The sequence below is a fragment of the Aythya marila genome, assembly GCF_965140915.1.
Source record: "Aythya marila genome assembly, chromosome: 3".
Classification (NCBI taxonomy): domain Eukaryota; kingdom Metazoa; phylum Chordata; class Aves; order Anseriformes; family Anatidae; genus Aythya; species Aythya marila.
Window position 1 is genome coordinate 39,141,339 of NC_139044.1, and position 22,325 is coordinate 39,163,663.

General features: G+C 45.2%; 2 protein-coding genes across 3 annotated transcripts in view; both read left to right on the forward strand.

Annotated features, from left to right (window-relative positions):
* Positions 1-16,932, forward strand: part of THADA (THADA armadillo repeat containing) — a 163,331-nt gene extending 146,399 nt beyond the window's left edge. Inside the window, exons 37-38 of one of the 2 annotated variants that reach the window (XM_082757389.1) lie at positions 13,057-13,223; positions 14,401-16,932. In XM_082757389.1, coding sequence (XP_082613515.1) covers positions 13,057-13,223; positions 14,401-14,742 — 509 coding nt within the window. In that variant the 3' untranslated portion in view covers positions 14,743-16,932. Of the gene's footprint in view, positions 1-75; positions 632-13,056; positions 13,224-14,400 lie in introns of those variants that run through there. The other variant, XM_082757388.1, reaches the window with a different exon arrangement.
* Positions 16,933-17,292: 360 nt separating this feature from the next.
* ZFP36L2 (ZFP36 ring finger protein like 2) lies at positions 17,293-19,420 on the forward strand. Its single transcript, XM_082757499.1, has 2 exons — positions 17,293-17,591; positions 17,822-19,420. Exons 1-2 carry the CDS (start codon positions 17,541-17,543, stop codon positions 19,277-19,279), a joined length of 1,509 nt encoding a protein of 502 aa, XP_082613625.1. The 5' UTR covers positions 17,293-17,540; the 3' UTR covers positions 19,280-19,420.
* Positions 19,421-22,325: the final 2,905 nt, after the last annotated feature.

The following is a 22,325-nucleotide window of genomic DNA, read 5'->3' on the forward strand; positions in this document are numbered from 1 at the left end:
TTTATTTTATTTTATTTTAAAGGGGGGGGGAGGGGGGACAGACAGAAATCCCTTTGATGTTGTTTACTCTTACAGACTGCCAATGTGATTGGAAAAAAAAATACACCAGCAGCGTGACCAGCACTGTGACTGTTTTCTGTGCAATAAGTGCCACCTACATCTCCACCTCCTCCGACTTCACCCTCCCAATTTCTAGCACCTTCTCAGCAGAACTTTCCTTGACTTCTGTTAGCTCACAGCCTATTGCTTTCTTTTTTTTTCGTCTCCATCTTCTCTTTATAATTTGTCTTGTAAATCAGATTGTGTATTTTTATAAGCAGGGTTGATGGTCTATTGGTAGCGTTCCCTGACACTTCTCATAAAATCTTATTTTTCGACTACTCGTGTTAATTCTTAATAGTTGGTACTGACATTTGCCATACTGTGAAGAATTTTATTTTATTTTATTTTATTTTATTTTATTTTATTTTATTTTATTTTATTTTATTTTATTTTATTTTATTTTATTATTTATTACGGTAGACATGAATCTATATGTGAAGTTAGGGAAGCATGCTTTCTTTATGCAGGCCACAAAAAGAATTTCAGGCCTTTTCTTCTGAATTCTCTAACATTTATGCATTGAAGCAAGCTACACTGGTAAAATATGTACAAATTTCGCTGAGAAGTAGGACTATAAAATGTCTTGGTAGAGACTTTAAGGAGCCTAGAAGCTAAAACCTGCAAAGACTTTTGTGTTCACTAAGCAGCTTAAATTTCTGTGCTCCTGCAGCACGTACCTGTGCTCCCAGAAGGAGCCCCAGAAGGACTCTGCAGTTGTTGCTGGGGGCAGCCGTGGGCCAGGCTGCCTTTACGTGCTTGAAATGAAAACTCCTGCACTTTCAATAATACCTGTGGGTGGTCAGCAAATACGAGAAGTGTGCTGTCATTTCTGGTTAGGGAAGGGAAAATGGTTAATCAGAAAAATTTCTGTGGGCTGTTGAAACAGTCGAGCTGAACTGGTGAGAGTAAGGGAGCTGGAGCTGGATCCCCGGTCTGGTTAGGTGAGGAGCCGCCTTCTTGCCAGTGTGAGAGGAGGAAATAAAGGAGGAGAAAGATCTTTAATGAAAATCGTGGTGAGAGGAGGCTGGACTGGGTCCAGCAGAAGAAGAATGTAGAGGATAAAAGGGGAACTTTCCTGCATTTTGGGATATAGTGTGACTGGAGGTGGTTAAGAGGCTGAGTGTCAAACCCTGAGTTTTCAAAGGAAAACAAGAACTTAACTGGCCAAGATAATTAGACATGTGTTATGATACTGGGGGGTCTGCTGACAGGGATTAGATAGAAGACCCGGGAGCAGTGCTGTCCATACACCACACATCTTCTGCGATGTTACCATTCCCTCTTACTATGCTAGTTTCCAGCTGCAGATATCTGAGTGGCCAGGCTTGTGGTACCACTGTTTCTCTGACTCATGAGCTTCAATATAATGTCATATTACTTGGGTAAGGTACAGATTTCTTTTTCTGTTTTTAAATTTGAAAAATTACACATATATATTGCCATCTTCCCCCTTTCCTTACGCTAAGGGTATTAGTAAGATGTGAGATTGTAAAGCCAGGTATTAAAAAAAAAAAAAAAAAAGGAAATGCAACCTTAATTATTGTGTGCTGCATGTACTAGGGACTAGCTACCTTATCACAGGGTGTGTTTTCATTTGATTGTTTTGTTGTTTCTGTTTTGGTGTGTTTTTTTCTTTTTTTTTTTTTTTCTCAATAAGTTCTTGTACAATTCAATAAGCAAGACAGGTTTGCTCTAATGATGAATCAGGAACATACAGCATAGGAAATATCTCCAACAGTTATTACCTCACTTGCAAAACTGAAAGTGACAAAGTAATACAGGATCACAAGAAGGAATATGCCAAAGCCATTTAGTTTTCCTCTTGTGATTTGCATCATATCCCTGCCTCTCCCAGAGAGCTGTTTTGTGCAGGTAAGCAAGTCACTTCAACCAGAGTTTGGAAAGGAGGTCACTTGTTTGCTGAGTGCTCAGCAAGATTCCTGGGAGGCATGATTTGCAGGAGTTAAGAGCACATACAGCAGAAGCCAGAGGCAAATGCATTTCAAGTATTAAAACACGGGATGCTGAATACGCAGAAAACAGGTCATGATGTCTAAGGTTGGACATCTAAAATCAGTCAAGATTTTTTAATCTTAATCTTCAGGTCTCTCCTCTCTGTCGGCAGAACACAGGTAGTGCCATTTCTTCGTTCTGTGGACATCGTACAAAAGCAAGTGACTTGGGAAGTAAGTACTCCACATAATGATGAATGAATGAGAGTCACATGCTAGCTAGCCATTCTGTCTTCCTCACCTGCTTGGACTATTGAGAAATATGTGGGATGAGAGGTTCAAAGCCATGTGTTAAATGAGGAAAGAATAGAAAGAGAGGTTTATTTCCAGTGACTGGGAATTCCCTGGTATTGCACAGTTGATATCTGCGTTCATATGCAAGACATTTTTTTCTTGTTATCTTGTGCAAGGACTGCTTATTTTCAGAGTGTATCAGTATACTGGGGAGAGCACTCAGCATTATCTCAGTTCCCTCTCAGCTGAAGAGACACAATGCAATTCCTCAAAGGACTTTGAAGGAAATGGAAAAGGCAAACATAAATTCTGTTCTATACAAGTCTATTTGTATATGTGTTAGACTTTCCACTGAAGAACTCTGATTACTGATGGAATAGTATTCATCAGTCAAGGAGTCCATGTATATATTCACACTGTATGCAGGACCAAGCAGTTCCTGCTTCTCCTGTAAATTCACTTGAGAGAAGATCTCAGAGTGATTCATGCAAGCCATGTTATGATTTAATGATCACCTCAGTGTGTGAAGGCCCTGAAGTGGTGGTGTGGCTGATGGAGATGCAGGTGAAGTTGCAGGTAGCCACCCCTCTGATGTCTGGGATAGGGACGTGACAGCCAGCAGTTTGCTAGCAAGTCTTGAGCTAGCTGTTACTTATTTGACTGCAGTTGTTGGAGCTTAAATTGGAGGTATAAATAGGCTGAAAGATTTCCAGAGAGGTGCGGACATGCCCATATAAAGAAAGGGAAATGTCCTGGGTTGCGGAAGCTGCAAAATCCAGAAATTGCCTAGGAGGCAAGAGTTGTGTGAAAGAAAAATGGGATTCTTGCTTTCGGGTGAAATTTGAACATCATCTTGGTAATTCATCGTCTTAGTCCTGATACCAGAATGTCCTGAGCCACACTGGTGTGATTAGGATCAAGAAGCCTTTGTGTTGATGCAGAGGAGTGAGGAGTACATGAAATGCTTCATTTCACTGTGGTGTATCTGAAAGGAAGCCTAGAAACCAACTCTCAGATGAAAGCACTGGTGTGTCATCCTACCTTTGTGAAGGGCAGGTAGATCTCTGATGGGCTGGATGCTGTTGAAAATGTTTTCTGAGTTGGGTATTTTTCATTCAGGATTGAGACATGCAGCTGGGCTTGTAATTTGTCTATCAGACACCTGCAGGAGAACTTTTGCTAAGTGACACGTAAGCTCTCAGTGCTAGTTGCTTTGGGCAGATCAGCTCCTGGTAGAGTTGACGGGCATGTGGTGCATGTGCCCTAGCAGCAGCATTTCTGCCTCTCTTCTCGGCTAGTGCTGCTTACGGAGGTGTGCTGAATCGGGACACCTTCTGAGGCTCCTGAGCTTGGTAAAAGGTGGAATCTCTTCCTTGGGGTGGACTGAAAGATGCCCCATGATCATAGAGGAGCCTTTAAGCCTTTTGAAGTTGTGGGTCTGTACTAGCCTAGGAGCCGGAGGGGAGCTGTTGAAAGGAAGAACCCTGGCACATCAGCCTGTCTGTAGACCACAGCTGTGCAGTCAGGCAGACTTTCTTCAACAAGATGCCAGCAAACTATGTAACAGCAGATCCGATAGACTGCATGGAGAGCTACGTGCAAGTGGGCATTAAGATCTTGACAGGGAAAGGAAGAATGTCCTCTCACTCACCTGTTACTCACGCACTTGCAGTGTGAATGAATTCGTCGTTATGGTAGTTCCTACAGTAAGGGTGTGTTCACAAACTTAATGATAGTACTATGGCATTGTGTATGTGTGTGAAGATGCCAGCAACAAGATAAAAATAACACTGCCTGTGAGCTGTTCTTTCAACACAAGTTTCATCCCTTTGTTGTATTCATCTGTTGTCTCTCTGGACTGTGTATGTTGGAAGGGTTTGATGCAAGGGTTCTTTTCATCAGGCCTTTGTGTAGTGAACAGCATCTGTGGGGTTTTGCACTTTTAAGTCTATACTCTTAGATGCTGAGAAGATACGTGGGATTAGAGAACTGACCAAAAGAAGATGAAAATATATCATGAACCTTTTGACAAAAAATATTTTATGTAAGATTTATGGTCCTTTCCATAAGAACAATCTTAGTTCGTTTCAAATGTCATCCTTTTTAATAAGTAAAATGAAACAAAAATAAAATGAAATACAAATCATCTTTACTTAAAAACAGCCTCTCCCTATACTATTTAATTATAAGGTATACTGATATATATTATATCAGTACAGACAGGAAGACTGAATTGCTGAGGTTCCCAACTTACTTTTTTGCTCCTCTGCTCATGAACACGTACATTCAGTAAATGGCACGTACTCCTCATACTCCTCAGATGATTTGTAGTCAGTTGGCAAGGGTCTTCTCTACTCAGACATGCTTAATAGCCACAGCTTGCTTACAGCAATATACGTTACTCTGCATTGTCCCACCCTTTACACAGAACTGCTGGAAGAAAGACAAGGCATACCGATGTAAGTTAACATTCAGAGAAAACGTAGAACAAGGTCAAAGCACACCGTAACCGAAGTGGTCTTGAGTAGTTCATTTTTTTCTATGTTTATTTGAAAAATGTCCAATAATCTAAAATTACTCCAAATTCAAGTAACTCAAACGTGAACAGTTTGCTTAGCAGTTGTCAGCAGCTGCAGCAAGCATGGAGTTTGAACAAGGGCTATTGTAACAAAAAAAAAAAAAAAAAACTCAGTATGTTGTTGCATTGGTACTTAAATGTAGAAATACAGAGCATGTTTAGGCCTGTATTTGCATCTAGCAAAAAAACAAAAACAAAAAACACCAACATAACTTTAGTATTTCATATCACTTAGTTTAATTAAAGAAAAAGGAGGGAGAACTACGTCATTAAAACTCATGTTCCTTAGGAAGATTTATTGGGTTGTATGGTACTTGTTAAAATCACTGGCTTTGCATTGGGAAAGTAATATTATTTTTAAAATCACGTTATATAAAAATGTGTAATCACTGCAGCTTCTTATTTTGTATTCCCAAATTTATTTCCACACCTTGCAAGTTATTCTCAGCCCTCTTATACAATGCTAGATCATCACAGGGATGAAGGAACTGTTTGCTTTGTAGAATACAATGCCACTAATTAAAGTTGAAAGTGAATGGACTGAATTAGAATCAGCTCATCCATCAAGGACTGGCTACTGATTATTTACTGACAGCGCTTCATTTAGCTCTATTAATTACACGGTGACACCGTTACGTAAAGATTACAAGTTGTTATGGTCCTGAAACTTAAGAAAAAACACACAAAAGATAAGTGTATGTGCTCAGTCCTGGAGTCCAAAAGTGGTAAGTGTTAAATGGAGTGTTCATGTGAATAATCTATTAAGTGTTTTGTTTTGTTTTTTTTCTTATCAGTATTTTAATTGCAATTGAGTAAACAGGGCAGCAGCTTACAGATCTCGACAGGCTCCTTATGCAAGCCGTGATGGCAGTGGCTGTGACACGTAGTAATGAAGGAAAGCCTGCCTTGTCATTACTGCTTTAAAAATCTTTTTATTTATTTTAATGTAACCCTGAATTATATTGGGTTTCAGGCACTATGGAGAGAAGAATTTTATCTACATTCTCCTGCATTGATTACCCACACATTCCTCATCCCTTTATCCCTTCTATAATGAACCTTTTACCACCAATCTCCAGACACTAAAGTCCCAGCTAGGTTGCAAACTGGCCCCCTATGTTCCTACAGCACAGCTGTAACACACATCTCAGTCACATCTGGTAATCTTCCTCGGTGCTAAGCAAAAAGTTCCTTAATTGGAACATGTCAATAATAAGCGACTTTGGTCATACATTTAGTTCTAGCGAAACTAATTTAGAAACTGAGAGTATGCATCTTCGTTTATCCAACACATACCTAATTTGAGTTAAACATATTCTCATTGGCAATGTTCTAAACAATTAGCTGAAAAATAATATATATATATATGCATATATATATATATACATATACATATATATATATAATTTTTTTTTTTTTTTACCTTCCCAAAAGTAATGGGGGTTTCTGTGGGTTTATGCAGGGGGTATTGTGTTTTTTTGCTCTTTAAATTGGAGCGTGCCTTTGGGGGGCAGGAGGCATGTTTCAGAAAAAACGGTAATGCAAGTGGTAAAGTCCAAATGCTCATTTCCTGTGAAAGATCTGTTAGCTGTGGTTGTTTTGTAATAAAACCCTTTGTGCAAAGGAGGCATGGCATGTATGGGAAGAGCTTGTCTATACACACACGCACATACATTTAAAAAATAATTCGGAGATGGAAAATACTGTTCTGTTCACATTCCAAACATGGGCTTGAAAAGACGAATAAGATGTTTATGCTTTTCTGTTCAAGAAGGGACCTTAATTTGCTGCTTGGTCCTGAGCTGTGAGTTTCCGTCATAATCAGAGATGTTATTAACTGAGATCTGTTTATAATCAAAGGCAAAGCTGAGAGCAACGTTACGGCCGCTATACTCTGAGACTGCAACTATTAAGAAATTAGTTTTGATTAGTTTGTTTTGTAATAGTGTTGTGTTTTGACATCCTGTTGCATGATGTCAGGAAGGGCCTCTTCTTAAAGTCATCCTGAAAAAGTGTGGCTGTAAAATAGATTCAGGCAAGAAAATGGAAAACAGATGAGGTAGTTGTACGTCATCTAGGGAATGATATTTCTCGAGAGGATAGAAGTGATCTAATTGCCTTTGATTTTATGAAACACTATAAAAAGAAATCTGCTTATATATTAGATTTTACATAAATGGTCATTTTAAGAACTGGAAATTTTGATGTTTGTAACTTAAACTGACACAGTGCAATGAGCAAGCACCCTTTCAAACAGTCATCTGTGAACTATCTAGAGGCCCCAGTTAGTGTTTTTATGTTTTTTTTTTGTTTTTTTTTTTGTTTTTTTTTTTTTTGTGTGTGTTGTTCTACCTCTCAGTTGTCCTTTTTCAATCTGTAAAGGCCGAGTGGGAATGAACACCCCTTTACTTACCATCCCTGCCACTGCCTTTCTTTTTTCCAGTTGTTTTCCTGGTGGCCAGACACTTGTGTGCTGCACTGCTGCAGAGCTGCGTGATTCCTGTCTAACTCCAATGAGAACACACAAGCAGGTGGTCTCAGCATAAGAAATGTGGTTTCCAACCTCACTTTATTTACCAGTTTATGAAACTTTTAGGATGGACCAGTGGGATTTGTTTATTTATTTTAATCTTAAGACTTTTTAAGTTTGGGGAAACGTGTATATATCTGCAGCTATGTGTCACTTGGGCTCTCTTCTACTTGACATGTCAAGAATTAGGGGTAAACTTGATTATTACTTAACACCAGAAAGAAAACCTTCAATGCTATCAAAAGTGAGTACTGATTCAATAGCTGAAATTTTCAGTTTGCAAATCTAACCTTGCAGGTATTAATGACTGTGGTGCTCGACCTCCCATCTTTTGGATGGCAAACAGATCTCTTGCTGATATTCATCACCTTGTTCAGGTGATGCATCAGCCTGAGATTAATCCCCATTTTTGCCAAGCAAAACTTGGAGCTTTTGTGGGTGTAAATGTACATGCTTGTCTCTGAAGCAAGAGTATTGTCACCTTACTTTACTGGGGTGCTACAAGGTACTGTATTGATAGTGACGCAGTAGTGGCTATTCCTAGGTAGGTAGGCAACACTCTGTGGAAAGAGGTTAAAAAAAAAAAAAAAAAAAGAGAGAGATTTTACCACATTAGAATACGCCTGGTCTACCTAAAATGCTTTCTGTAATTTTGATGTCAATTTATCCTTTATGTTTTCCTTGAAGACATCCTTGCTGTTGGTACACTATTCGTCGTGTGGCCTCCTCTCAAGACTACTGCACTGAGCTCCCCCGTAGTGCTTCTCTTTGCGTTTGTTCCGAACACAGTGCATACACTTCTCCAAATTGCATTACCCTTTGTTCTAAAATTAACTTCAGTTAACAGTTTCCAATATAAAAACAATTACAAAATGGCTTCTTAAGCAAGGAATCTGTTCTGCTTTTTTATTTTGCCTATATTTTATCACGGTTGTCGCTGAAATCTTCTGTGTGTGTGCTCTTAATATATCCTTTCAGCTCTCCATAATATCGCTGAGGGTTTAACAGAGAACAATTGTATAGTTTGAGGACACGTAATAGGCTACTAGAAGAAATATTTACATCTGGCATGATCAAAGGTTTTGGAGTATATGAATGTGCGTGTGGGAGGTCTAATTTTTATGTGGGTGGATTAACAAAGAAGACTAAAACAGTGCAGTACTTAACCCCTTTCCCTTTATGAAAATTCACTTCCTGAAAATGAAAAAAACATGTAGTACCTGATGGTTATCTCTTGTTTTTCATTTCAAGGAGTAGTATTAATTCTGCTTGTAGCTACTTGTTGGAGGCGCAGAGAAATTTTTCTATTTCAGCCCCTATGATGGCTTATTTAACAAGATGCTTATCTTGCCTGTGATGTTTTTGTGTGTTGGAACTTAAATATGTTTAAAAATTTTAAAAACAGATAAGTGATCATTCTGACACAGTCTGATAGCCTGTTGAACTGTTGTGGTGGGAGCACTGCGACACTTCCAGCGCTTGGCAATCGCTACATCTTCAGGTTCGGTTTCTGCTGTTCTAGTTCCTGTGGCTATCAGCTGTAAGCGGCTTCCAGAAATCTGTCATTTGAAGTTTTTTTTTTGTTTTGTTTGTTTGTTTTTCAGTTTCTTAAAATAAATAGTTACTTATATATTATGAAAGGCTATTAATAGCCACTTGAGTCATCTCTGCTAGTATTTTGTTCACATGACTGATGGTGGAGTTTCGGGTTATGGCTGGCCTGCCCTAGCAGCTTGCTGAGGGGGAGGTCTTGCTCTCCCTCCTGTGCTCCGAAGGGGACACGGGACCTTCCCTTCCCCAGCTCCCAGCCCTACCAGATCTGGCTGCAGGGTCACCAGCTCCGCTTGCTCGCCGAGCAGCACCCACGCAGTGAGGTGCGTGCCAAATTCCTATTTTGTTATTTTGAGCGTTCACTTACCACGTGCTCAGCAGGGTACCTGAGCTGGCTCGCGGGAAGCATCGGGAGGCCGTGACCAGAGGCTGGGGTGTGTGTGGGAGAACCACCTGCCCTTTTTGCCCCCGGTGAACTTCAGCGTGCTCAGACCACTTTCTGAAGTCCTAGCATGAGTCATGAGGGCAGTATCAAATAATCTCTAATCCGTGGCTTCTTGAAAATCGGTCAAGTTTTACAGGCAAGCTGCGATGTGAGGCGCAGCTCTTGTCACCAGTTAATACGTCACTGAAGACACGTACGTTCGTTTTCAGAAGACACAACACCTTCTGTGGGTATCTTTAAAGATCATGTACGTGCTTACGGCATCCATTGCTGTTACTTTGAGAGCAATAGCACGTTCTCCCCTCTGAAAGCACTGTATACCTATTAAGTCAGGGGTATGCACATAACTGTGCTTGCTGTTCTTCATCTAGATAACTTCAGCAGTCAAAATCTTATGGGGTTGCGGCACCTTCTCTGGATACTTACACCATCCTTTTGTTGCCCTTGTGGCAATGGAAGTCTCCACATCAGTTCCTGCACTATTCTAGCATTAAATATTTGTGTGAACTGCTATCAAAGTCAGTTGGTGTCAGTGCACTGTGTAAACGACAGCAGCTGGAAATAACAGCGATGGAAAGCCTTACAGCCCTCCCTGGAGCCCTGCAGCAGGGGTGGGATGGGCAGGGGGAAGCACAAATTCCTCAGTTCCTCAGCTGCCAGAGCCTGATCTGTCATTGAATCTGTGCCCACACCTCAAGTGCCAGGAGGCCACTGGAGGCCCAAGGTAGGCAGTCTGTTATCCAAATTGCTGAAGTCTCAGTTCCAGCCTTATCAAAGGAGCACTGCTTTGGTTTTTCTTTGTATCCACATCAGAATTGGATGTGTTGGTTGGCAGAGCAGTTCACTGGTGTCTGCAGTTCACTGGAGGTTGGTCACTACCTTTTGGGCCAGTGCCTTTTTAGGCCTCCTTTATGTGTTACCTGTGCAATTTTTACTCTCCTCCTCTTTGGAGGAGGAAAAAAAAAAAAAAAGGAAAACTTTACAATTTATTGTGTTGGGATGCAAGGATTCCCTACAAGCTTGCCATGGTTTGTGACCACAAAGCAGCCTTTTCTTCTGCATTGCTCTGTTGAAAAACTATTAGCAAGCAAGTTCAATCGCTTGTTTTGCTGCCTTGTCAGTTTTCAGTCCCAGTGTATGTTCTGGTGCATTACTCAGGAGCCCAGTGTTCCTATCCACAAAGACCACATGATTTTGTTTGCGATTCAGGAGTCTAAATCTTAATAAATAAATAAATAAATAAATAAAAAATGCCCCAGAAATGGCAGATACTTTAGATACGTACAGTTGTATCTCTAATAAGTCCTCCAAAGCAACAGCTAACTTGAGGAAGACAGCAGTGGGATATGACGTGTTTGGGTTTTAGCTCCCAGCATTGCTTAATTTGCTAAATACTCACAGGCAGATCGAATGGCACAAGCAAGGGACATTACATAAATACTGGCAACCGCAGGCATTCAGTAATCATCCGTAAAACTCTGAAGGATCATCAGGATTCAGAACTGTCCTGAAAATGCTGTGCTTTGTGTTTGTAACCGGGGTGCTCGTTTCCAGTTCAGCACCCCGCGCTGTCTCCACTTGTATCCTTGCAGCTTGGGGACTGCCAGCATTTCTGGGGGGTGCAGGTGCTCACGGCACCTGTCCTTCAGAGTAGCAGACGTGTTCAAAGTAGGGCACAGCAACAGAGAAAGCAAGCTGGGGGGGGGGGGATCTTGTAAAGAACCACCAGCAAAAACACCTAAAATAAATGGTGTGGGGACATCGCGCTGTGCTCCCCTGCAAAATCTTCCTCCCTGACAAAACTGAGGGGTGTCCTGATACAGTGCTAACTCTCGACATGAAGAAAACAGACCTGAATATTTAATTTTACTGTCTACCAGAGACAAACTGCATATGTAACGTTATTAGTGTCACCAAGAGATTGACTGCCTACCTTCCTGTTGCTTGTTCAAGGAGATTTCCATTTACCCTCATCTAACTCTAAGATAAAGAAGGGACCATCTGTTCTTTTTCCTTCACTCCCTCCTTTATTACAGTCCTTTGTTCTCATGCTCTCAAATCCTAATTCCTCCTCCCCGATGTCCTCCGTATTTGCCAGGTCTGTCAAACACCATGCACCCATCTTTTTCTAGGCCTGTTCTGCCTTCAGTTGTTTCTTGCTCTTCCTTATTTGTTGGCATGCCTATTTCCCTACCTCTGGTATGCAGGCCGTGTTTTACTGTACGTTGCTCTTCTGTGCCAGTACTCCAAGAAGATCTGCAGCTGGCACAGGGAGCAGGGAGTGTTGTGCAACAGAGGTGTGAAGGGTGGTTGGTGCTGGGCTGCACTGCTGTACCTCCTGCATGCCAGCGGCGGTTTTCCTTCGTGAGAAATGTTTAAGGACCCTCTGACACAAAAAGGAAGGTCAGCCTTCCATGTCTGTATTGATTTTTCTGAGTAATTCTGGCTCTGCTGCGTTTCCTGCCCAAAAAAGACAGTCTTCAAGGATGATGTGTGTGGATGAGGTGTCCTTCCTACTTCGAAGGACCCTTCTGTGAACAGCTGTTTTATGCTGGTGACTGTGGACACAAGGGTAAATTTTGCCCAAATCCATTTTACACTATCAGGAATTTTACAGGGACTTGTTCATTAGTGCTCCTCCTCCAGTCCTCTTCCCTCATTCCCCCTTAAAAAAAAAAAAAAAAAAAAAAAAAAAAAGAAAAGAAAAAAAAAAAAGAAAAGAAAAAAACTAAATTAACAAATTAACATTACCACTGGAGAAACTTGTATCAGTGAAGGCAGCTGTTGGATCTGAATGCAAACAAGGCTGCTGGCATTTTTATGTATTCCATTATTGAGAGCAGGCCTAGGAACCACATAGTTAAAACATCATCTGCACAAATGAGAGCAGTGGGGAAGTTTAGGGAAGAAATCTGGTGTGGATGATGGCTTTGTGTACAGTTCTGGCATGATTTGTCCATTTCCTTAGTCCCTAGGGAAAAAACTGTAGCAGCGATAGCAAAAACTGTATAAATATAGCTCTGTGATGATACTGTAAGCAGTGTCTGTCTTTGCCTCCCTGAACATCTTCTCTAAGCCTGTCTTGCATGCTTGATCTCTCTTACATATGTGTGCATGTATATAAATGTATAACCTGCTACATAGAGAGAGATTGCACACCAAATAATGATTCCTTCTGTATCTCAGCCCTTTAAAACATATGATGTGCTGTAGGCTTTGAGATCCAGTGAATCACCAGGTCACATTTATGGTATAGCTGCTATTTTGCATAGTCACCATGTAATAGTGTCAGGACTGTCTCTGAACAGATTTTTAACAGACATCTCGGTATACTTGAACCTGTGTTATGGAAAGCCACTATATGAGCAGGAAAAATACCAGGCATCAGTGTTTCACTTGCTTCATGTATGATTTTGGGACTGGAAAAAAGGCTCCAGGTGTTAGAGAAACAAATACTCATCTGGCATACTTGCAGTCTGATTCATCCTTCTAGATGTGTTTGTGTAAATTCAGCATCTGCTTTCAAGAAATCATTTTTGTGCTGATCTTACTTGAAACTGTTTCTGTCCTGCTGTACCTCATTGCATGTATTTTCTCTCAACAGAGTTTGCACTTAGGATAGTGAATGCCCCGATGGCCTTGGACTTAGCGTTGGGCACACTGTGTGAGCTGCTTCAGCTGTGGGGGGAAGCCCGTGCCGGCGTGCCGGTCTTGTTGGAGTGGCTGCTGGGAGACAGTGATCCACAACAAGGCTCGGAGGCTTCAGCTCTGGTAATTGTAACATGCAGCTGCCCCCTCACGCTGGGATGGCTGCTTCTTGCAGTAGGAATAGAATGAAATGGCTAATCTGATGGAGCCATTCCCTGACGGTCATTACTCCAGTATTAATTGTATTTACAATTACATGTAATAATAAAAATCACGTGGACAGATTTAGAATAAATAAATAGAGTTGATGTCAGTGGCCTGGCAATATCAGTATAAAATTAAAAAGACCAACAAACAGACATTGAAATAAATCAAGAGTTACTTAACAAATTGTTGTTGACTGCAGCTGTAACTAATTGCATTCAGTGGCATTGCAGATGACCGCCCGCCTTGAATCTAAAGTGCTGTTGTGGGTGCCAGGCACATCTGGCATTCAAGAGCCGTGTTCCCCCAGCTGCTTGTCCAGAGATTGCAGCTACGGATTTGGTACCCTGGTGCCATCTCCATAGGACTGGTTCTGTACAGCACTTAGCCTCACTTACCTAAGCCAGTGCCTTCAGAAGGATTCTTTACGCAAAGCAAAGCTTTGCCATGTTGGTCCTGTAGAGGTTACTGCCATAGCACTGTGCTACCTTTGCCTTGACGAGGCTGTAAAAATGAAAATCAGGCTAGACGGTAACGCGGAAGTAGCAGGAACAGCCACGTCTTTGGGACATTTGTTGGCAATTAATACACACCATAAAATGTATTACGAAACCTCTTAAGTCTGTGGTTTACGTACGCCTTTCTGATATTTCACTGGCTGATACCATTTTCCTCTTTCATTTAATCCACTCAAAAAGCTCCATGAGATAGCAAATTACCATGCTGGTTACAGGAGTCTCTGTGAAATACAAGACAGTTAGAGTGGAAGGCAAGCACATGTTAAGGATTAGGACTACTACTTATTTCCACTATTCCCCAAGAGTTCTACCACAACTGCCTCATTTTTGAAGGTAGAATTTCTTTGGAAAAGGAAGAAATTTCATATTGCATTGAAAACCTGTGAAAAATGATGCATATGAATTTTTCTTCCTTTTTTTTTTTTTTTTTTTTTTTTTTTTTTTAGCAGAAATAAGCTGTTCTATAACAGGCTCCACTTTCTACTTCTCTTTGTATCTTTCTTATACTTTAAAATGCTTTCATTGTTATCCAGCCCGCAAGTCGTTTCCTAACTGCTGTTGTTTTTCTTTTCATTAAGGAAGAAGATGATAACCTGTTTGATAAAGGGGAAGTTAATTTTTGGGAAGAGAAGTTAACTAACGTCAGACAACTTAGTAAGCACCTTTTACGGCTTATACAAGTGACTCATCTAACCTTACCAGATCAAGAACTTAATCGACTGTCCAGAAGGGCACAGGACCAAGCCCAGCTTGTTGCACACCTTCTTAGAGCGCTTCCTCCGACTCCAGAATTTTCAAAAACTTCAGAATTCACAAAATTAGCTATTCAGAATGAAAGAATATCACTCTGCCTTAAAATAATAAATTTGCTCAAGTCTGATGAGATTTGCAAAAACGAAAGTCCAAAAACACTGAACTAAAGAAAAAAAAAAAAAAGGAAAAAAGAAAACAAACCAACAAAAACCACTAGAAGTTAATTCTCAGGGAACTACAGACCTTATAGTGGATTAGCAGGGGACTGAATTCAATGGATATTCAAGGAGTTAAGGTATTGCTATGGCGACCCCAGTAAACCTGTAACAAACTATTCACTATTCATGCTAAAAACGCATTTTCCATATATGAGTCCATTGATTTATTTTTTTGGTCAGGTGTGCTGTGGGAGACCATTCCTTTTAAATGCATTTGCTAATTTCATTCAGCTGAGTATGGTTTATTGTAGCTACTGTAGGAAGTAAAGCAGCTAAGCCTAATATTTTCCATTCATCCAGGTGCAGGCCACCTGTCGTTTTATCCTGGATTTTTACCTCCTGTATTTTAATACCAGGAAAAAAATCTGTTTTTTGGAGGGAGGCTCATTTCGACAGGTAAAATGTTAATTATTGAATTGATAAGGGAAGTTTTTATTTTAAGTTAAACCTTGTATCCTTCTTTTTTGTCCGTGACAAATTCCAGACTACAGTTTAAATTTTACTGCATTCTTCTCTGGAGGAAGGCAAGGATCCTTACTTTGCTAGTAGCCTTGTTTTGTAGATGGAAACAGCATTAGTTACGCTTCGCAAGCCTGTGTTTCCTGTAAATCAAATAACTACTTTTGTAAAATTGCTCTCAAATGAAATTGGCAGCATTGAAAACAAAGCAGCTGTTCCACTTAGAGCAGAATAGTTTTGTCTTTACTTCAAAACACCTTGCTCTCCAAGCAGTCTTGAAAAAGAAGGTCCTGTTTGGTAGAACGAGGCCACTGGAGATGTGTAGGAAGCGTCCTCGTGCTATGGCGCTCTCCCTCCCGAGGTTTTGCAGCGAGCCCTTGGTAAGAGCCGCGTGGAATAATGTGTCCAGTGCTCAACTGTTTCATTGTCCGAGGTACAAAAACGTTTGTTGCACTTTGTGGATTTATTTTTCTGGGAATTTGGATTTGGTTGCCATGTGAAAGTGAGACGTCAAAAATAAATACTTATTTTAAAAAGGATTTGTTATGTTCTTTCAGTCGAGGGCTATGGTTTTATATTTGGTCCGGCCATAGCTGGACATAGCCAAAACAAAGCTGCAAGTCGATATATATAGATACTGCAGTCTCCTTGGAAGTTTCAGAGTGATGTGCAATACACCATTGCTCACTTTCGGCCTCGCGGCTCGTAGCTGTACGTTAGCACAGCCTAGCTGCGCGTCCGGGTGACGATGCGGTGAGCGTGCAGCGGTCGGGAGGGCTGCAGGCTCTGCCGTGCTGCCGGTCTCCGGGAGGTGGCAATGCAACACAGCGCAACGCAACGCAGCCCTGCAGCGAGCAGCGCTCACTGGGCTGCAGCCCGAGACCCTGTGTCAGCTCCTGGCCGGGCTCTTCACCAAGAGCGACCGTCCTGGCCTGCCTGTGGCACCTAACTCGTGTCGCCGACTCCTTGCGACGGCGTGAGTTTGGGGAGGAATCTGCTGTAAAACAAGATAAACTGTCGAATTAAGCCTAATGAACATGTGCAAACTGCACCGGGCTAACTCACTCTAGGCAAAAACTCACGTCTGAAGTGGAAGTACTCGCTGTAGGCTTCCAGGATTTGAGATTACTTATGTAAGTAATGCACAGTGCAACGTGAGGCTTCACGCAGCAGGAGAACGTTAGAATGGGAGATGGCAGCGTGTTGCACAGGGCGTGTGTTACCTAACGCAATAAAGCCACGCTGGGAGCTGGCCTGGAAATTAATTCGTTGGCATCTGCTTTCAGCTCCTGGGCAAAGAGTAGCCCAGGTTACGTCTGGAAGCCGCTTTTAAGGGTAGTCAGGAGCCGCACGACTGCTTGACAGCTGCCCGCTAGCGCAGCTCCCAGCTTGTGGGACTGGTGCAGCAGCAAGCCTGGCAGAAGGGGGAACTCTGTCGCGTACCGAAAGGCCGGCTGGGCTCTGTGCCCTCGGCTGTTTCAGCAGCGAGTGTACGGCTGCCTGCTAGCCCTGGCTTTTTTGTGCTTTGCTGGAAAGAAGGGGAAGTGCGTGTGGACATTTATACTGAGCGCTGGGCAGATGCGGACAGAGCAGCGTAGCAACAGGTCCACGGTGCCCCTGAAACCGAGTAACTCGGGGAGTGCGGCTCCTCCAGGGCCAATTTCCCTCAGCGGCGGGGCGGGGGCGGCAGGGGGCGGCACAGCGCCGGGCACGGCCGGGAGGAGGAGGAGGAGGAGGAGGAGGAGGAAGGGGGGGGGGGGGGGCGAGCAGCAGCGCGCTGCGGGCAGCCGGGAGCCAGCCCGCCCGGCCTCGGGGCGGCCCCGAGCTTTTGTCTCGGGCCCATTACGTGGCACAAGCGGCTGAGGAGGAGGAGGAGGAGGAGGAGGAGGAGGAGGAGGAGGAGGAGGAGGAGGCGGCTCCGCGCCGACCCGAAATGGCGGCCAGCGGCGGGGCGGGGCGGGGCGGGCGGCGGGCGGGGCGCTGTGCCCCGGCGCCTCCCCCCCGTGCCTCGGCGGCGGCGTTTATATGGGGGCGGCGCGGGGCCCCGCCGAGCTCCCGCCGGTCGCCCGCTGCCCTGCAGCCGCCGCCGCCGCCCCGGCCCGGCTCCCGCCGCCCCGCCGGGAAGGAGTCGGGAGCGATTCGGACCCGTGAGCGGCCGGCACCCCCCCCGCACCCACACCCACCCCGGCCGCCGCCGCCTCCCGCCCAGTCGTGGCTTTTGCAAACCCTCCGAGGGGAGCGGGCTCTTTCGGTCCTTGCTGCGTGTCCGACCATTACAGGATCTAGCGATGTCGACGACGCTGTTATCGGCCTTCTACGACATCGACTTCTTGTGCAAGGTAAGGGCCGGGCCGGGCCGGGCCAAGGGGGGCGGCTTCCCGGGGGGCGCGGGGCTGCTCCGCGCCCCCAGCCCCGTCCCCGTCCCTGCCCCGCCGCGGCTGCGGCTGCGGGGCCGTGCCCGGGGCGGCGCGGGCCGGCGGTCGCGCTGCGAGCCAACCCGCCTCTCTCCGCTCTCTCCTCCTCCTCTTCTCCCGCTCCCCGTCCCCCCCTTCTCCCGCCCCGCTCGCAGACGGAGAAGTCCCTGACCAACCTGAGCAGCATGCTGGACAAGAAGGCCGTGGGGACCCCGGTCACCCCCCCCAGCTCCAGCTTCGCGCCGGGCTTCCTGCGGCGGCACTCGACCAGCAACCTGCCGGCCCTGGCCGGCGGCTCCAAGTTCCCCAGCCCCACCGGCTCCAGCTCGTCCTCCTCCTCCTCCTCCTCCTCTTCCTCCTCCTCGTTCGGCAGCCTGAAGGAGACGGGCTCCGGCGGCGGAGGCGGCGGCAGCAGCAGCCCCACGGCCCTGCTCAACAAGGAGAACAAGTTCCGGGACCGCTCCTTCAGCGAGAACGGCGAGCGCAGCCAGCACCTCATGCAGCAGCTCCAGCAGCAGCAGCAGCAGCAGAAGGGGGGCGGCTCGGGCGGCGGCGGGGGGGCGCCCATCAACTCGACGCGCTACAAGACGGAGCTGTGCCGCCCCTTCGAGGAGAGCGGCGCCTGCAAGTACGGCGAGAAGTGCCAGTTCGCCCACGGCTTCCACGAGCTGCGCAGCCTCACCCGCCACCCCAAGTACAAGACCGAGCTGTGCCGCACCTTCCACACCATCGGCTTCTGCCCCTACGGCCCCCGCTGCCACTTCATCCACAACGCCGACGAGCGCCGCCCGGCGCCCGGCGGGGGCACGGCCGCCGCTCCCCCCGCCTCGGCCGCCCCCCCGCACCACCACCACCACCACCACCACCAGCACGCCCCGCACCCCGCCGGCAGCACCGGCGACCTCCGCGCCTTCGCCCCCCGCGACCACCCCCTGGGAGGAGGAGGAGGAGGCGGCGGCGGCTTCGGGCACCCCCGCGGCGGCGGCGGCGGGGGGGGCAGCGAGCGGCCCAAGCTGCACCACAGCCTGAGCTTCTCCGGCTTCTCCGCCCACCACCACCACCACCCGCACGCCGCCGCCCCGCCGCCCCCGCCGCCCCCCGGCGGCCGCCTGGACGCCGCGCTGCTGGAGAGCCCCGGCGGGTCGCGCACGCCGCCGCCGCCCGCCTCGGCCTCGTCGTACTGCGAGGAGCTGCTCTCGCCGCCCTGCGCCAACAACGCCTTCGCCTTCTCGGGCCAGGAGCTGGGCAGCCTCATCGCGCCCCTCGCCCTGCACACCCCCAGCTTCGCCGCCGCCGCCGCCGCGGCAGCCGCCGCCGCCGCCTATTACCGCTGCCAGCAGCAGCAGCAGCAGCAGCCCCCGCCGCCGCCGCCCCCCGGGGGGGGCTGCCCGCCGCCCCCCGCCTCGCCGCCCTTCAGCTTCCAGCCCCTGCGCCGCCTCTCCGAGTCGCCCGTCTTCGACGCGCCGCCCAGCCCGCCGGACTCGCTGTCGGACCGCGAGAGCTACCTGAGCGGCTCCCTCAGCTCCGGCTCGCTCAGCGGCTCCGAGTCGCCCAGCCTGGACTCGGGCCGCCGCCTGCCCATCTTCAGCCGCCTCTCCATCTCCGACGACTAGGCCGGCGGCTGCCCCTGCCCCTGCCGCTGCCGCTGCTGCTGCTGCTGCTCCCGCTGCGCCCCCCGCCGCCGCCCCCGGGCCGGCCCCGCGCCCCCCCCGCAGCCGCGAGCGCAAGTAAGTCACAGGGCGAAGAGAGAGAACCCTGCTCTTCTTCTTGTTTTTTGTTTTTTTTTTTTTTTTTTATACGTATATCTATCTATATATCCACCGAGAGCTGAACAAAAAAAAAAAGCGTTTTGCGAAAGGGCGAGTGACGTGAACTGAACAAACCTATTTTTATAGAGAGACCTTGGAAGAAGGGGATTTTTGTTTTGGGGTTGTTTTTTTTTTTTTTTTTTTTTCGTTGTTGTTCTTTGGAGACAAGTTATGATACGCACCAGCAGCAGCCATTCCATCTGTGTTCAGAGAAAACAAAAAAAAGAAAGAAAACAAAAAAGCGTTAGCAAAGACACCACCAGAAAGCAACAAACAATCCGGGGAGCGCGGGTTCTGCCTTTCCAGCTCCTCCACATCTGCAGGCACACGCAGAAAAGCCACCGAGCAGTTCTTGTCTTTCAGTCCAGTTCAAATAAAAACACAGAACATAACTAAAACCTATAAGCTTTTTTTAAGAAAAGAGAAATCCAACATCCTGCCAAGAATATGCCTTGATAACAACCTTCTTTTTTTATATATCTATATATTATTATTATAACAAATGCTAAAACCTTCATTCCAAAGTTTAATATTGGTTCCATTGCCACCACTTAGTGGATGTTTGGCTTAGAACAATTTTTTTTGTTGTTGCTTTATTTGGAAGCACTCAACTGAGTTTAGTTTGTAATTGTTGGAGAATAACTGCTGATTTTTTTAATTTTTTTTAGCTGTTTGAGTTGATTGCATGAATGAGTCACTGCACACAACTCAATATGAAACTATTTAACTTATTTATTATCTTGTGAAAAGTATACATTGGTAATTTGTTCATACTGTATTTATCGGGTATGATGAAAAGCAATAGATATATATTCTTTTATTATGTTTAAATTATGATTGCCATTATTAATCGGCGAAATGTGGAGTGTGTTCTTTTCACAGTAATATATGCCTTTTTGTAACTTCACTTGGTTATTTTATTGTAAATGAGTAAAATTCTTAATTTAAGAGATTGTATGTAATATTTATTTCATTAATTTCTTTCCTTGTTTACGTAAATCTGAAAGATTGCATGGTTTCTTTATAGAAATCGGTCTCGATGCTGTGGAAGTAGTTTGAGCAATTTCTATGGGTTTTTTAGAATGTAAATGGTTGTAGCCCGTCCGAGTTGAAAAACAAACAAGTAGAAGAAAGGGGGGGGGAACAAACCAACAAAACAAAACAAAAAAAAGACTTACTTTGCAATCAGACTTCAAAGTGGCAAATCTAATTTCAGAGTTGTTGAAAGTAACCAAAAAGTATTTCTTGTTGCCTAACTCCACCAATCACACTGTGATGTAGTCTCAAAGTATGTAGCAATAATTGGGGGTCCCAGTATTATGTCTCACAGTGCCTTCTTGAGGGTCCATGCTTGCCTTAAATATTTCTCAACCAAATAAGTATTTTTCTTAATGCTTGAGATGATAATTTGAATGTAGGGATGGGTTTTAACTACAGCAAAATTTCACCACTCTTTATTTTATAAGAATGGAGGCCATCTTTGGATCTGAAACTTTATACAGTACATGAGTATATCTTGTTTAATTGAATTCCAAAACTTGTAATTTTTTTTTCTTATGTAGAAAGTCGGGAGTTTTCCGAAACTTTCCTGGACGGTGGATGAATGAGCAGTAGCTTAGTTTTGTTTGTACATAGGTACAGATTGAGCACTATGTACTCTTTTGGACTACTTTAACAGAAGTATGTTTTGAATGTAACTAAAGGATAAGTCAACTTGAGTTGTAATATATTTTTCGGGAGTCAGTTCACTACAAATTGTGTGAGACTGTAAACTTTGTACTGTAAATGTTTTGTAGTTCTCCCAATAAAGTTTTTTTGAAAAAAAAAAAAAAAAAAAGAACAAAAAACCAGCACAACCCCAACTCTTGGAGCCCTGCCTAGGCCGTGCTTCCTGCTCGCCCCCCTCACGCCCGGGCCTGGCTGCAGATTAACCAGGCCGTGCAGCCCCGGCCCACTCCTGCAGCCAGCTCTGGTCGGCGGCCAAAGCTAATAAACGCTTCCAGAAGGTTCGGCCCTGCGGGTGCCGCCGGTGTGCTCTGTCCTGCTTCCTTTTTTTTTTTTTTTTTCCCCCCCCTGTGTTTTTTTTTTTTTTTTTTTTCCTTTAGGAAGAGGCCTGGAGGATCGGGCCCCTGCTGCCTCTGTCTTAGCAGCTGGAATGGAAAAATCTAGTAATGGCATTTATCGCCAGCATGGCTAGTAACGTGCCATTAGCCTTCCCTGCTTGTTTGGGATAAGGAGGAAATGGCAGTTTGGGCCATAAAAAGGCGTAATTAAGGCTTACCCTTTGTCCCAAAAGCTGCCTTCCTCAGCGGGAGGAGCGAGGGTTCCTGCCTGGGTGCTCCCGGGGCTTGGGGCATATTGGTGTTAATCGGGCCCGTGTTAAACGTGGTAATAGGGTTTTCAGGGCTTGGGTTTTTCAACAAACTACCTTTCTGGGGGTGTATTTATATAACAAAATAATAACTCAGTGGCCTGGGGACTGCGCGTTTGTTATTGCTGGAGGGATTTTCTTCACTCCAGACTCCCCACTCTGGTTCCTTACTCCAATCGATCCCTTAAACTTTCAGTCACAGTTTCTACAGGCATATTTTTGTTCTTTTGTCAGACTAATAATAAATGTTGTTAACATCGTGGCATCTCTGCGCTGTCTGGACTGCCACGGTACTTTCTATAAATATGAGGCAGAATGTAATACGGGTGCCATATGTTTGTGTAACAAACCTTGGACTGACTCTGGGTTTAAAATTAAAACAAACGTAAGCAATGTATGACAACACAGGCCAGCGGCAGCGGTCCGCCTTTTTTTCGTGGGTCGGCCTGACACTTTGTGCTTGGAATCGCTCCCGTGGCT